Genomic DNA, 15,293 nt, shown 5'->3' on the forward strand with positions numbered 1-15,293 from the left:
TTTGGTTTGTATCTGATAATTAAGCTCGTCTTCTCCATGACCCAGTCAGAGTTAATCCTCTCAAGTCAGGTAATTAAATTTCATTTAAGAGTCTGCTTAAAGCTATTTAGAAAAGGTCGGTTTAAATATGACATAAAAAGTACAGTGCCAAGAATAACTTCATTTATTAAAAGGCTTGATTTTTTTGTAGAAATATTAAGACACATACACAGTAACATTTCATTAAATAATGAATCCAAAGTGAAAGAAAATTCCATTACAGTAACCGGTTTAAGCTTTTGCATTACCTTTAGTATGAATATATAGTTGAAAACACATTTGCAAAATTAAATATACAGTAAATGCAAATGTGATTATCATAACTGACTCAAAATATTCCCTAAGAAACAAAAAGTAAATGCAACAAAGTTTAATTAGGCCAATTTTAGATTATATAGAAATGTCAATGTGATCAAAGTTAATGTGTGATACCAATAATAAACATTCATCACTCGGACAAAGTACATTTACAGTGAAACTGAGACACCTGGCAAGTTATGGTACTTGGACAACTATGGACAAACAAGAATCTGTCTGTCTATAAGCATAGCTGTACTTTATATGATGTACATACACCCACAGTATTTATATAAAGTAACTTATCACATTTCCCAATTCAATATTTATTCCAGCACTCCTCACATTCTTAAACACCTTTGCTCTACAAAAACCTTTATTTTACCTGTATATTGACATTGTATGTTGTTGTCAATTTGTTGTTTCTATGTATGTTTTTTTAAAATTTTTTTCACTTACTTGTTTGTACATAATAGTGACACGTTTATGTTTAATTATCTTTGTTTCACTTTGTTCTTGTTTTGGCTGTATGTCTTTGTGTTATTGTCCTGAACATTGTTGTGTATAAGAACACCGAGAGCCTCTAGAAACCGGAGTAAAATTCATTGTATGTGTAAACATACTTGGCCAATAAACCTGATTCTGAAATGTAAATGTCTAATATTGCTATTCTCTATTCATACATATTATATACAATATTTGCCTTTTGCCTGTATTTTGAACTTAAAAACAACCTGTCCACAAACTGCAGATGAAAATTTGGCTCAGTCTGGAAACACATCACAACTATATCAGTCAGTTTAATCTATTATGTGTGTATTGTTTGTCCCTGACAAGTAAATAAAGTTAAAATCCTCAAAACTACAACCTAGATATCTTTTATTGAACATCATGAACATGCAGACATTCAGCATTTAAATCGAAATGTGCATTCTTGTATTGTTTCGCAAAACATAATTATATGTCAAGTAAATAAAATATAAGATAAAATAAAATAAATTATAAGTGATAGTAATATTTAACACTCATAATATCTTACATCATAATCAAATAATATTCAAATACAATAAGTAAACAATAGTAACAATGAAGGACAACATAAAGTCAATCAGGGGACACAGAAAACGATTCTTCATAATACATCAGTGTGTGCACACTTTTCTTGTTTGTCATAAGTTAAAAAAAACTACAACTTTGTTTTTACTTCTTTACTGACATAAAAACCAGTTACAATTTCCTCCTCCACTAAACGATCATATGCAGCAAATCATATATTGATCTTCTGTTTTACAGAAGAAAAGTAAAAAAACAAAAACAGATAAACTGAGCTAGGGGGAGTTACAGTTCATAAAAAGATTTTAAACAAAAAACAGACATTCATAGTTTTTACAGCCTTTGGATTAGAGGAAAATTGAATTGAACCAATGTACTGTTTGACCTCCTTTGTGAAAACAATTGGAATATGTGTATATATGTGTATATATATATATATATATATATATATATATATATATATATATATGTGTGTGTGTGTGTGTGTGTGTGTGTGTGTGTGTGTGTGTGTGTGTGTGTATATGTATATGTTTCCAAAATAATATAAAATGTTCATCAATGGCCGTTGATAAAGGCACGTTATTCTCAAAGAGTCTCACAAAAGGGCCAAAATAAGTGAACAGCAGTCTCAAGGGAGCTACAACAAAACGTACAACTTCAATCAATATGTTTTTCAGAATTTTAAAAAAAATATATCTTAGCTAAGTAAAATCTATGTATATGTTAGAAGGAAGCTTCCTTTATTTTTGTTTTTTTTAGTTTATGTGTGGGCCTTATCTTTTTTCCCACCCGCATTCCGAGAAGACCCGCCCTCCTCTGCCTCTGATTGGCTAGTACTTGTTAACTTCTTTGTTTAGATTGGTTAGATTTAGGCATGAGCCGTGAGATGGTTGGGTTAGGGAAAGAATATCAGCGTCAGATCCAATCAGAGGCAGAGTAGGGCGGGTCTTCGCAGAATCCGGGTGGGAAAAAAATAACGCTGAGTGTGGCCTGGAGGGCTCCTACGTCATATCCGCCGTTTTCCTCCGGAAGTACAGTTAATTTTTATTCACAGGAAAAAAAAACAGCTGTTGTTGAAAAAGAAAACATCAAAGTGAGTTTCATTGACGAATATCTTGCCTTTTTTCTTCTCGCTGAAACTTATATCGTTAGGACTACTGTGTAAAGCCTGACGTTTGTCTGTCCGGCCGTTGTTTTCGCTCATTTGTTGCGAGTTGGCTGCTGCTAGCGTTAGCTCCCATCTCAGCTAGCTAACTGACCATTTCTGACTGTCTGCACAAACTCCTACTGTCAACAATCTCCGGTGAAGTCCGACGAGCAATAAGATATTCGATAATGATAATGATTGAAGCGATTAAATCTAATCCGTACATTGTGTGGCTACAGTTTAACAGTGATTTATCAGTGTTTACGTCCAGTGTTAGCCAGCCTTGTTGCTTTTAGGAAAACCAGGTTAGTACTGTTGAAGCTTTTGGAAAAAGGATTATAGTCAGTACTTTTATAGTACTTATCTTGAATTTACTTATTGGATATGGATTTATGTTTTTTTGAATGCATGTTGTCAGTTCAGGAGAACTTAAACACGTTTTCTTAGTAAATCAAAGAGGAGAAACTGCAGATAAGAGCCAGTTTTATTAATTAATTTAATGAAGTTGCATGTGTTCTGTTGTCCAGCCTAATATCATTTCATTATGTCCAATGTTTTGACAGAATGCCAGCCTCAAAGAGAGGATCATCCCCTCATGATTCTCAGCCCAAGATGAGGAAGTTGGACGAGGACGGAGAGGCTCTGCATTCTAAAACAGCATCAGCTGCCAACAATAAGTCCCTTAAAACAGGAAATATGCAAGATACGACAGCAGCCCCTCGGACCAAGAAGAAACTGTCTGCTTCAGCAGAAGGGGGAAACAAACCAGCCAAGTCATCCATACACAGTTCCCCTCCAAAGGATTCCAGCAAAACCATTTCAGATCCACCTGTCAAAAAAGCCAAGCTCCTGAAAGCCACAAGTGCCTCCTGCGGAGAAGCTCCCTCACAGAAAGCTCTCTCCAAAGCTTCCCTTAAGCGGACAGCCTCCACAGAGTCCGATGAGGATTTAAGTAGTGATGGTAGTAAGACTGACCTCTTTAGAGAGAGGGATGACGGAGACAAGGCCCGCTGCATTAGAAAATATTCAAACCGAGTCCGAGCTAAGCGCAAGGCTGAAGAGTCACCTTCTGACCCACAAGAGACGAGCCAAGAGTTATCACCCTCACCCAGCGACCCTGTACAGATGGACCATAATTATGGTAGATTCTCAGATTTACTAGGCATTCAAAACATGGATGAAGCTATTCAGAACGAGAACAAACAATCTCCAGAGCCTAACACTGAAATACAGAGACAAGAAAATTCAGATAACGTTACAAAGACAGAGTCAAAGGAAGCTTTAGTCTCTGAAACAGGGAGCACGGAAGCTAGCATCAAATTAGAATGTGCAGCTGAAGAAAGTAAACATAAGGAATTCAAAAATTTAGAAAGCCAAAAACTTATAGATAAGGAAACACTGGCATCATCTAGACCGGTATTAGACTCTTTCACTGGGGCAGAGTGCAGTATAGAAGTAAATGAAAACAAGAAAGATGTTGCAGAGTCCATCAAAAGCCAAAAGGGTTTAGATAATGAAACACTACCATCATCAGCGGAAACAATATGTTCTAGTAGTGGAGAGGTGAATCAGTGCTATGAAGTGTGTGAAGACCAGACAGACGAAAAAGCAGACTGTGATTGCACACCAGGAAGTCTGACATATCAGAGCAGTGAAACTGAAACAAGAGAGACCACAGTTTCTGGCTCTGGGCTGGCTATAAAATGTAAAACTGAGGAAAGTCAGCATGAAATAAAGGGAGAGATCGAAGCAGCCAGTGTCTGTGATGTAGGTGTATATCAAGGGCTGTCAAACGAAACAAACTCCACACCAAGTCATAACCCAGAGAGTCAGACAGACCTCAGTGTCAAAATTCAAGTAACATTCAAGAAGGAATCAAAATCTGACCAAGTGCCAGACACAATTACCAATTCATGTGATGGTGTGAACAAAATAGTTAGAAAGTCAGAAGAACAGCTGGAGGAAAGTGAAAGAAAAGGAGCTGAATTCCTGTCTGCTCAGTCTGCTGCCGGTCCTGGATCTTTGGTTGAAGTGCAATTGAGCCATGGCACTCAAGAGGTGATAGCCAAGACAAATGAAAGCTGTACTGAAATGTCGACACCCACCAGCCAAAAATTTAATGACACTACAGTAATTCCTGCTGAGGTTAAAAAAGGTGTGAAGGTTTCAAGTTCTACAAGTATGGGAAAAGAAGAGACGAACTTTGAATATGCCACAGCACATACGCAGGCTTCAGCGACAACAGAGGAGATTTCAAATCCTGCCTCTTCACTGGAAATACAAAGACAGAAGAATCAAGTGGTCAGTGAACCTACCACAGACTTATCAAGAGAATTTCATGAAGATCACGTGGTTGAAAATTCTAAAATTAAGGAAAATGAAGACAACATGAACTTTAAGTGTGCTAGTGTACCTGAGAGTCAAATCAAAATGGAAATGCAAACTACACTGACATCAGAGATTTCTAATCGAGCCCCAGCAGTGGAAATACAAGTGGTTGGAAATGCTGAAAATAAAGAAAAAGAAGACAAGGGAAACTTTAAATGTGCTACTGGATCTGAGATTCAAAATGAAATGGAAATTCAGACTATCATGGCATCAAAGATGGAAGTACAAAGCCAGGGGAGCCCAGAAGTGAGTGAACCCACCTCAGTCTTATCTGATAAAGTACAAAAAGATTCAGTGACTGCACGATGTAAGCGCAGCGAAGATGAAGACAGGATTCCTCCTGAAAGTGTCGCTGCTCCTGAGAAGCAAATAAAAGTAGACATGCAGACTACAAGAGAGGAGATTTCTAACATAGGGCCTACAGTGGAAACACAAAGTCAGAATATCCAGGAAGTCAGTGAACATACCACAGATGTATGTACTGAATTTCATGAGGATCAGAAGGTTGACAGTTCTACAATTACAGAAAATGAAAACAACTTTGAATCTGTGACTGCACCGGAGAGTCAAATCGAAATTGACATGCAGGCCTCACAGACGTCAGAGACTTCTAATCCAGCCCCGTCAGAGGAAATACGAAGTCAGGAAAGCCAAATAGAAGTGGACATGCAGACAAGAACAGGGGAGATTTCTATCTTGGCACCGACAGTTGAAATGCAAAGCCAGCAGAACCAGGAAGTCAGTGAACACAACACGGACATACCACTTGAGGTTCATGAAGATCTTATGCCTGAAAAATCTCAAAATATGGAAAAGATGAACTCTGAATATGTGTCTGTACCACGGAATCAAATCACTTTGGAAATGCACACTACATCAACACCAGAGATTTCTAATCTGCTCCCTATAGTGGAAATACAAAGTCAGAAAATAGGTTCAGAGGTTGCAATTGAAAATTCTCAAAATATAGAAAAAGAAGACAAGGTGAACGATGAATGTCCAACTGCACCAGAGAATCAGATCAAATCAGAAATACAGACTACAACAACACCAGCGTTTGCTAACCTGGCCCATACAGTGGAAATACAAAGTCAGGAGAGCCAAGAACTCACTGAACCTGCAGCAGACTTATCTGAAGTTCAAGAGGGTCTAATTATTCCCTCAAGTGAGTATAATGACAACAAGGTTACCACACAATGTGTGAGTGCCACAGAGAGTCAAATAGAAACAACAGCAGAGAAGATTTCTGATTCTACATCTACAGTGAACATGCAAAGCCAGAAAGTTCAGGAGGTCAGTGAATCCATCACAGACGCTGAAGTTGAAAAAGGCTTAATCATGGCTTCTACTGAGAGTAAGGAAAGGAAGGAAGATATCACTGCTACTGTAAATCAAATAGAAATGGATATGCAAACAACAGCAACACCAGAGGACATTTCTAATCCAGCATCTACAGCGGAAATACAAATCCAGGGAAGCCAGGAGGTCAGTGAACTCACGACAGACATGGAAACTCAAAACGAGCAAATGAGTTGTGAGAGGAAGGAGGATGAAGACAAAGAATGTGTTGATGTTCCACAGGTTCAAATAAATATGGAGACTTCTGCAACGCCAGAGGAGACAGTAGGACAACAGAACCATGAGACGGAGGAAGTCAGTGAACACACTATGGCCTTGTCAAATGAAATTCAGAAACCTCTTCTTATGGTTAGTTCAGAAAATAAAGAAGATGAAAATAAGCCAGAGACAGACCCTGGTGCTGTCGATCTCCAAGAGGTTATGGACGTAAGAATTGGATCAATAGAAAGGGTAGGTTCTGCCTTAGAAGAGGAAACAGGGGGGCGAGTGATTAATGAGGTCAAAGAAGAAGCTTCAATCGTTTCCACAGATTCGTCTGTGAAAACGGTCAGTAATATTGAAGGACAAAGAGAAGGAACTGGAAGCAATGAAGTAGTAGTTTTTGTTTGTGGCCAACCAGATGATGTTGATATTGTAATTCAAGACACAGAAGAGCAGAGTAAGACGGTTAATCAGTCAGGGGTTGAGCTTCATGAAAACCAGATAGTGTATGAGCCTATTAGTAGTCCAGAAAGTAATGAAGATGGGGAGGTTTGTACAGCGTTGGAGAAACATGATGGTGTGTCATTACTGGACATTCAGAGCACAGAGACCCAGCAGGTAAAGGAAGCCACATCTGCTAATGAAGAAAACAGAGGAACTGGTAATCTACGACTGGAAACGGTTAAAGAAGAAATGTGTGTCTCAGGCAGCCAAGCAGTGATTGAAATGGAGGTCCAAACCATCTGTGTACCAGAGCGTTCTGTCTCTGCACAGTTGGAGCAGAGTAGCGCCACTGTGGATGTGAAACAGGTCGCAGTGATCAGCTCTAGCGATGATATCAGCACGCCAGTTGGCCGGTCAGAAGGTGCAACGGAAAAAAGTGAAAGGAATGGGTTTCCAGGAAGCGTCAACGCCACAGAGTGTTCCGAACAGCTGCAAGAGGAGACTGGAGGTCGGGAGGTTGCAGATGTCACGGTGACAACAACTACAGCCATCGCTGCAGTTGAGATACCAGATAGTACATCTGAGGAGTACGTGATCTTAGAACCAGTCCCGGAGAGTGAAATCCCCTTTGATATCGTCACTCAAGCTGCAGCCGAATCGGGTTTGTCAGACTCTCTTTCAGAGCAGGTGAATCCAGACAGTGCATTGGTGGGTGATGTGGAAAATCAAAGGGTTTTGAATGGTTCCCAACAAAACTTCCGCCCTGAGGCAGAAGTGCAGCAGTGTCAAACAACTGATGAGGTCAAAGATGCTACAGTGACCAATTCAGGTGGGGATGAGAACACCAGGATCGGGACAGATTCTTCAACTGCGCTGCCTTTAGAAGAAAGTGTTCAAGTTTTTCATAATTCTGACGATTACCAGCAACTGTCATCTGACATGATGGATGTTAATACCACAGACATGGACATGGCACACTCTCATGCTCAAGGCACGAATGAAGACTGTAATGATCTGGTGACAGAGAATGTTGAGGGTAACTTGGATCTGCATCAAGTGCAAATTCTGGAGGATATAGAGATTGGTCGTGAGATTGTAGTAGCAGAGGAAGAGAATGACGAAGATAGCGACACTATAATAATAGAAAAACCCCAGGAAACAACTGAAGCAGCCCCTCTTAAAAAGCCAGAGGAAAAGGTTAATGAGAAAAATAAAGATGACACTCATGAGACCCACTTAAAGCAAAACAACACAGCTGACAAGATTGAAGATGATAAAAAGGGACAGGAGGAAGAAAAACCCAAGAAACAAGAAATGAATACGCAGGCAAGAACCAAAGCCCGTCTGGCAGCCTTAGCTGAACAAAAGGCCGCAGCTTCTAAGAGAACAGCAAACAGACAGCAGCTGAACCTCTTAGCCCTGTGTCAGGAAATCGCAGAGGACATTGCCACAGACAGCATGCTGCTAAAGAGGATAGAGGAAGAAAAACAAGCAGCAGCAGTGGCAGCCAAAGGTGAAGCCAGCAAGAAGGAAAGCCCACCTGTTACCACACAGGAAGTAGAAACTGTTGATGTTCCCACTCCTGCCGGACCAGAAGGGTGCTCTGCTTCAGTGACATCAGTGACACCTGACGAAGAGGCACCAGCAGCCCAGCCCTCGACAGCTGATTCACCCGAAGCCAAGCGTACCGCAGAGCCTCAAAAGAGGCGTTTCTTCATCACACAGGTTTCAGTGCCCCTCAAGGTCCATGAGAAAAAGAAGCTGACTAGATATCAAAGACTGAGACAGGTTGAACTGCAGAGAGAGAAAATGTCGTGGGCACGTGTAAAGAAACTGAAGTCTGACCAAGCAAATCAGATGTTTTCAGACATGGATTGGCAGCCGCCGCTGTTTGCACCCTCTCCAGTTTCAGTGAGTCCTGTGACAACAGATCCTCCACCTGTAGCCAGTCCATCTAAAACACCTCTCCCAAGCCCCACCTCCAGTAGCAAACCTGCAACACCCAAGGCCGAGGTTCCCAAAGTTGAGACTCCTAAGGCTGAAGTCAGTAAAACTGAACCCCCTAAAACAGAAACTCCCAAAACTGAACCTAGCAAAACTGAAACCTCTAAAACTGGACCTCCTAAAGCTGAAACCCCTAAAACTACAAGGCAAAGTAAGGCTCAGACTCCTAAAGCAACCCCTCCTCCGGGTCCCTCCCCAAAAGTTACCAGATCATCAGCCAGGAGGAGCCTCCCAGCAGTACCCCCTCCCATGCCCAACGGACTTAATGCTCAGAAGACGAAGCCTGAAGTCGAGTATAAGCCATACAGACCAAGGCCCAAGTATTCCCCTGATGATTTTGAACTAGATGATGACCCATTACCAGTAGCTCCAACAAAGCCCTCTCCACAGTCTAGGCCTGCACGACCCAACCCTCAGTCAAAACCCACAGCTCAGTCTAAACCCATGCTTCCCTCAAAATCCACAGTTTCATCACAGCTTGCCAACCAGGCAAAACTCAAAGCTCAGACCACCCCTGCTGGACAGATCTCAGGTCAGTCAAAGCTCACTGTTCCAACCACCGCTCAGTCAAAGCCTGCCAATCCACAATCAAAGCTTGCCATCGCAGCAACGCCCCAGTCAAAGGCCTCAGCTGCAGCTTCATCAAAACCAGCTCCTTTAGCAAAACCTCATCTGAAGTCTCCTGTTTTAACAACACCTCAGTCCAAAGCTGCTTCAGCTCCAGGTCAGTACAAGCCTGCTGCTTCTGCTTCACCCCAGTTAAGGACTGCTGCTGGTGCAGCTCAGTTAAAGCAGTCAACTCCAACAGCAGCTCAGCCTGCCGGTTCAACCACATCTGAGAAAAAGCCTGCTGTTTCTTCAATACCTCAGAAAACCCCAAATCCCCCATCATCAGAAGAAAGAAGATGCAAGGTAACTCAAAGCTAAATCCCTTAGTGTGTGTCACCAAAAGCATTGCTGAATACAGATGGTACTTATCCCCTCTCTCTTCTTCTACCCAGGATACAGCCGGTTCACTTTCATCAGCTCCTACATCTTCCCTTCCCTCTAAAGAAAGCTTGAATGTGTCTGATGGCACACAGCAGTGTAAAGAAAAGCCTGCAGGTATGTATTTATTTGACTTTACTGAGATGTATTTACTTTTGTAGTCACATTACTAAATGTGGGACAAATTCAGTCCTCAGGATATATTTTAACGTTTATTCTCATCTCTTAAGCTTTTGTTAATATTTGTTTTGTTAAATTGGAGAAAAACAACCGCGCACTATGTCTGAAAAACACTTTGTAACATAAATTTAAATAATAATTGTCAAGATGACTTCATTTAATATTTTCTCTTGATAAATCTAAATTGTTAGATTGTTGTGTCACAGTAGTTACATGACAGCACAATTAAAGCTGAAAAAAGATAGTTGTTAAATTACAAATAGTTGTTTCTGACATTAAGTTTTTTTTTTCAGCACCTTCACCTGTCTGCTTGTACAAGATTTTCTCGGTGTATAAGAATCTTATTTTTTCTTACAGTCACTGGTGTTGATCCCTCTCCAGGGACAGAAACAGTCAAGACAGCTGAGAAGACATCAGAAAAGCCTTGTCAAGAGTGAGAAGTTTCTCTTATTTGACATGTTTTGCCTTGTAGCAATAGAAACCTGTTGTAATCCGATGTGTGTTCGTATCACAGCAGAGCAGCGAATCCGCAAGATGGTGGGACTCCTCTCTCTGATGCATGTCTGCAAAAAGAAGTCAAGAAACTAAGAGAGGCTGACAAAGATGGCACTCAAACTATTATTGTAAGTAAATCAGTTAATTTACTTCCTCAATTTAAATTCAGGTCTCCTCTGCATCTTAAGCAATCACCCTATCATCAGGTTTTGGAGCATCTGCCTGTTAGCATACACAGTGGTAGCAAGTAATACTGTATTAGAAGTATGTATTTATACATGAGGAGTATCTGCTGTTTCCTTTGTCTCACAGGATGCAGGACAGAAGCATTTTGGAGCAGTGGCCTGCAGTGTGTGTGGGATGCTCTACTCTGCTGCCAACCCTGAAGATGAATCTCAACATTTACTCTTCCACAACCAGTTCATCAGCGCTGTCAAATACGTGGTGAGAGGAGGTTTCCTTAAATTGCACGGCTGTTATTCGTCTCTCGGTATTGACTCATTGGGGCAATGCAGCAGCGTCTCCATTCATTTATTCTGAACATACTGATCATTCACACAAAGCATGTAATGTGTAGTTTATTTGAGCTTTACGGTGCTTAGTGAGCGTTCAGTTTAGTACATTTGAACACATGAGAACATCAGCTTGGATATATAACTATCTATGAACTGACCAAGAGTGTCTGAAAATGTATATTTAGAGTAAGAAGGAATCATTTACAGGAAACAATCCTATGTGTGTGGCAAATAACTGAGATTTCTCCTCACTATCGGCTGTGTAGCACATTTTCTTACAGGTTTGTTCTCAGTTTCACACACCATTAGAAAAAGACATGGCAGGATGCCACAGTCTCTGTTTGTCTGAATCTGTCTGAATAGATCATTTTCTTGCCAAGTTTTGTGATTGCATATAGGGCCATAACTCAGTATTATGTAGCTTCTACTTAATTATGTTGAATACACCAATTCACTTGCAGAATTCAGTCATTTTATATAGAGCACCAGCCAAAACCTTTGATTGATACTGTAGATTGGATGAAGGCAGGACTGAAGAAATGATAATAAGAGCAAAACAAGTGTCAAATTTAATAACAATTGAACAGATTATATAAAACCATGTGAATGAAACACCGGTAGCTGAAAAAAGTAGCATTAAAGTGTATTAAATACATGTATTATGGTCATTTAGAAACGTTGAAATGCAGGCAGTTACTGTACATAGAAATCAGAAACATGGGTGTGTCATCAGGGCAGGGAAAACGGGTTTTCCTTTGTAAATAAACACTTTTGACTGTTTGTTTTTTGCAGGGATGGAAAAAAGAGAGAATCTTGGGAGAATATCCAGACGGCAAGATCATTCTTGTCCTGCCAGATGATCCCAAATATGCCCTGAAAAAGGTACGATATGTTCACAGGGAATTAGCCTTTCAATCGAGGTATTATTAATGACAGAAAAATGTCTTTAATAGAAACGGTTAAACTATTTAAACAAGGGAATGAGTGCTTGCATTTTAGAGCCTAACAGAAAGAAATGAAATTGTGGTCTCCATTGAGAAAAGTAGGAATGGTTAAACACAACATCATTGTTCTATGTTCCCAATATGCTTTATACAAACTTGTTTAGAGCCTTTTACTTGCAGGACGACACTGTCAGCAGTCGAATTGAAGCCAATAAAATGCAGAATCTGAAATTAACTCACAAGATGATACTTTAATGATAAGTTTCCTACAGAAATGACAGTATCAGTATACAGTGTTGGCAATTCTGCACTATCAGCACATTCAAACTGTCTCATGGCCAATTGTCATAAGGTTTAACTGCCAGAATGAAGAACAGTTCAGGAGTTAAATATCTGAATACGTGTCCTCCAGCTATATTGCAATATTTGTGGCCTCTTTCTTGACTATACAATAACTGGTTGTTCTTCAGGTTGAGGAGATTAGGGAGATGGTGGACAATGACCTCGGCTTCCAGCAGGTGGAGACCAAGTGTCCCTCTCAGACCAAAACCTTCCTCTTCATCTCCAACGACAAGAAAGTTGCTGGATGCCTCATAGCAGAGCACATTCAGGAGGTGAGATACGACCCACCGGTATCGTCTAATCAGTTTCTATTTTTTTTTCACATAATACTGAGCCTTGTCCATCTGTCCGTCGCTGCTCGCAGGGGTACAGGGTGATCGAGGAGCCCGTACCGGAGGGCTCAGAGGGAGAGAAGGTGATGTTTGAACGGCAGAGAGCTTGGTGCTGCTCCACCACGCCGGAGCCAGCCATCTGTGGCATCAGCCGCATCTGGGTCGTCAACATGATGAGACGTCAGGGCATCGCCTCTCGCCTGCTGGAGTGCCTCAGGTCAGTGTGTCTTCAGACACGCCTGGATTTGATATTGTGTCACCTAAAATTAAGTTGGACATAACAAACACTTTCTTTGTTGTTTTGTTTTTTTTTCTGCACAGGAACAACTTCATATACGGTTCATACCTGAGCAAAGACGAGATCGCTTTCTCCGACCCCACTCCTGACGGGAAACTCTTTGCCACACATTACTTTGGCACTTCTCAGTTTTTGGTTTATAACTTTGTGAGTGGAACGCGCTCCTCCCAGCCCAAAACGGATGCAGTATGATAAGTCTTCAGGAAAGGTAACGATGGATTTAACTGACCACCGGGACCTGCCCTCACTAAACAGTGTCTGACACAGACTCTCTACTCGCATAACGATTAAAAAAACAAAACAAAAAAAAACTGTAAATTTCTCCTTGGAGAGGACACACATGGGTTCAAATCTCAGGATGAAAACAACAAGCTGTTGTTGGAAAATATTATTAATTCACCCTTTAATCCCTCCCTGCATAGTATTTTGCAAAAAAAACTAATATTTTCTTTATACCTTTTTAAGTAAACAATTTGGATTTATTAGAAGTATACATGCATGACCTGACAGCAATAGAAAACAAAGCGCATTTCATTGTTTTTTTTTAATCTCTGAAAAGCATAAAATCAAGTTATTAGATTAAATAAAACGGTTATTTTCTAGTTTTGTCCCCATTCTGTAATATTTTTTTACCAACATGATGTGGTAAACTACGTGTACATGTGTACATTGAGGTTTTTTTTCATGTTCATCTCTTCACAGTGATGCTGTCATCGATAACGTTAAAGGTCACAACTGCACAATTTACATTGAGCGGTTCAGTCTTGACTCTCTTTTCCACGCCTGTCCCCTTGATTTCACTGTCTTGTTTTATTGTAACATTTGAATCACCTTTTAAAAAAAAAAAAAAAAAGGTGATTTTAATCAGAGGGTCTCATTTCAACAAGCGTCACAACCTGATTGAAGAGATGTGGGTTAGAACTGTAGCTTGGGCATTACTTGTGTGCTCTAATGTTTTTAGATCACCTCGCCTGAAACGTTGCGTTTTCCAAGCTGAGCCATATACTGTACACCAGTTAGCAGGGCATTATAGCCTATACTGTATGAGAGATGTCTTTTAATTTCACCAAGGCTGTCTATTGCTTTGTTTGTGCCTGAATGAATAATGTGTGACTTAAAATGTTGATTTTATTTTTTCTAGCCGTATGTTCTGCTAAGCAGCATATGACTTTTTATTGAGTTAGCGTAGAGTGTCATCCTCCTATTTCTTAGTAACAACGAATTAAACTGTATATCAAATGATCATGTAGATTTATGCATACTATAACAAAATTTATAATAAGAGATGTGCAAGGTCTTAAGGCTCGTGTTAAATGGTATTAAAGTGATGGAACATATCATCCAGGTGTCAGCCTTTATCAGTGAAAACAGGACTTTTGTTTTTTTTTTTTGCTCAATGATCAACATGAGGGGTTGAGATGAACTTCTGCCTGTCACCACACAGATTTACAGTATCATTGTAATACATCCCTTATTTTCTCTTAATTAAAGCAGTTACTTTTAGAAAGACGTGTCGTGTAAGAAAAAGAAATTTGATTTATACGAAGCTGTTATGTAAATATTTATTTAAATAATAAACATTTTAAAACATGCCTGCTCTTTTTTTTTATCGATAGACTCATCAGGTGAGTGTGTGTGCTTTTTATTATTCCATAAAAGGTAAAATTTAGTACTGACCCTTCAGTCATACTTTGTTGTGTTGATCATCAGTGACACCTTGTGGCCAATGTGGTAAGAATTTGATATTTTAATTATTTTATCATTTCAGAATAAGTCTTGCTAATGTCTTTATGAAATACAGTTACTGATCGTGCATCTATATAAGGTCAAATGTGGGAAACGTCTGGCTGTTTTCTCTTTGTAGTTGCAGATGTAAACACTCCCCTCTTAGCGCATTCCTCGACGCTCCTGTCACAACACGGGCCAGCTCGATGGCAACTTCTGAGAAACAAAACAACCTTAGAACAACACGGATACTTCCTCAGGCAGAGAGTGAGAAAACAGAGGTCTCCGCTCCTCATTGGAGATCTGATACTGATCAGTAGGAGAAAACAACTGAGCTGAGCCTCCTAAGGTATCTTTAACAACGGTCACCTTGGCCTTTTGACTCTTACTCTCACACTAAGACCATCTCGATCGCCTGAATGTCCTTGTGAGACAAAATGTACAGCATGTTTAATATAACCAAGAATCAATATTTGGACTGAATTTAGTCTAGATCCAAGAAGTTAGATAAAAAAAATAAAAGACAAAAACAACATTTGCAAA

General features: G+C 40.0%; 1 protein-coding gene across 3 annotated transcripts; it reads left to right on the forward strand.

Annotated features, from left to right (window-relative positions):
- The first annotated feature begins 2,408 nt into the window (after positions 1–2,408).
- On the forward strand, positions 2,409–14,616 carry LOC121888047 (mucin-4-like). 3 transcript variants are annotated; one of them, XM_042399310.1, is made up of 10 exons: positions 2,409–2,482; positions 3,100–9,844; positions 9,934–10,036; positions 10,457–10,532; positions 10,614–10,722; positions 10,907–11,038; positions 11,902–11,991; positions 12,524–12,667; positions 12,760–12,944; positions 13,049–14,616. In XM_042399310.1, the coding sequence occupies exons 2-10, from the start codon at positions 3,101–3,103 to the stop codon at positions 13,215–13,217; spliced, it is 7,752 nt and encodes a 2,583-aa protein (XP_042255244.1). In that variant the 5' UTR covers positions 2,409–2,482; position 3,100; the 3' UTR covers positions 13,218–14,616. The 3 variants fall into 3 exon arrangements, with proteins under 3 accessions (XP_042255244.1, XP_042255246.1, XP_042255245.1); XM_042399312.1 differs by having other exon boundaries at positions 10,617–10,722; XM_042399311.1 differs by lacking the exon at positions 2,409–2,482 and adding an exon at positions 2,556–2,841.
- The last annotated feature ends 677 nt before the right edge of the window (positions 14,617–15,293 follow it).

The sequence above is a fragment of the Thunnus maccoyii genome, chromosome 21, assembly GCF_910596095.1.
Source record: "Thunnus maccoyii chromosome 21, fThuMac1.1, whole genome shotgun sequence".
In the NCBI taxonomy this organism is placed as follows: Eukaryota; Metazoa; Chordata; class Actinopteri; order Scombriformes; family Scombridae; genus Thunnus; species Thunnus maccoyii.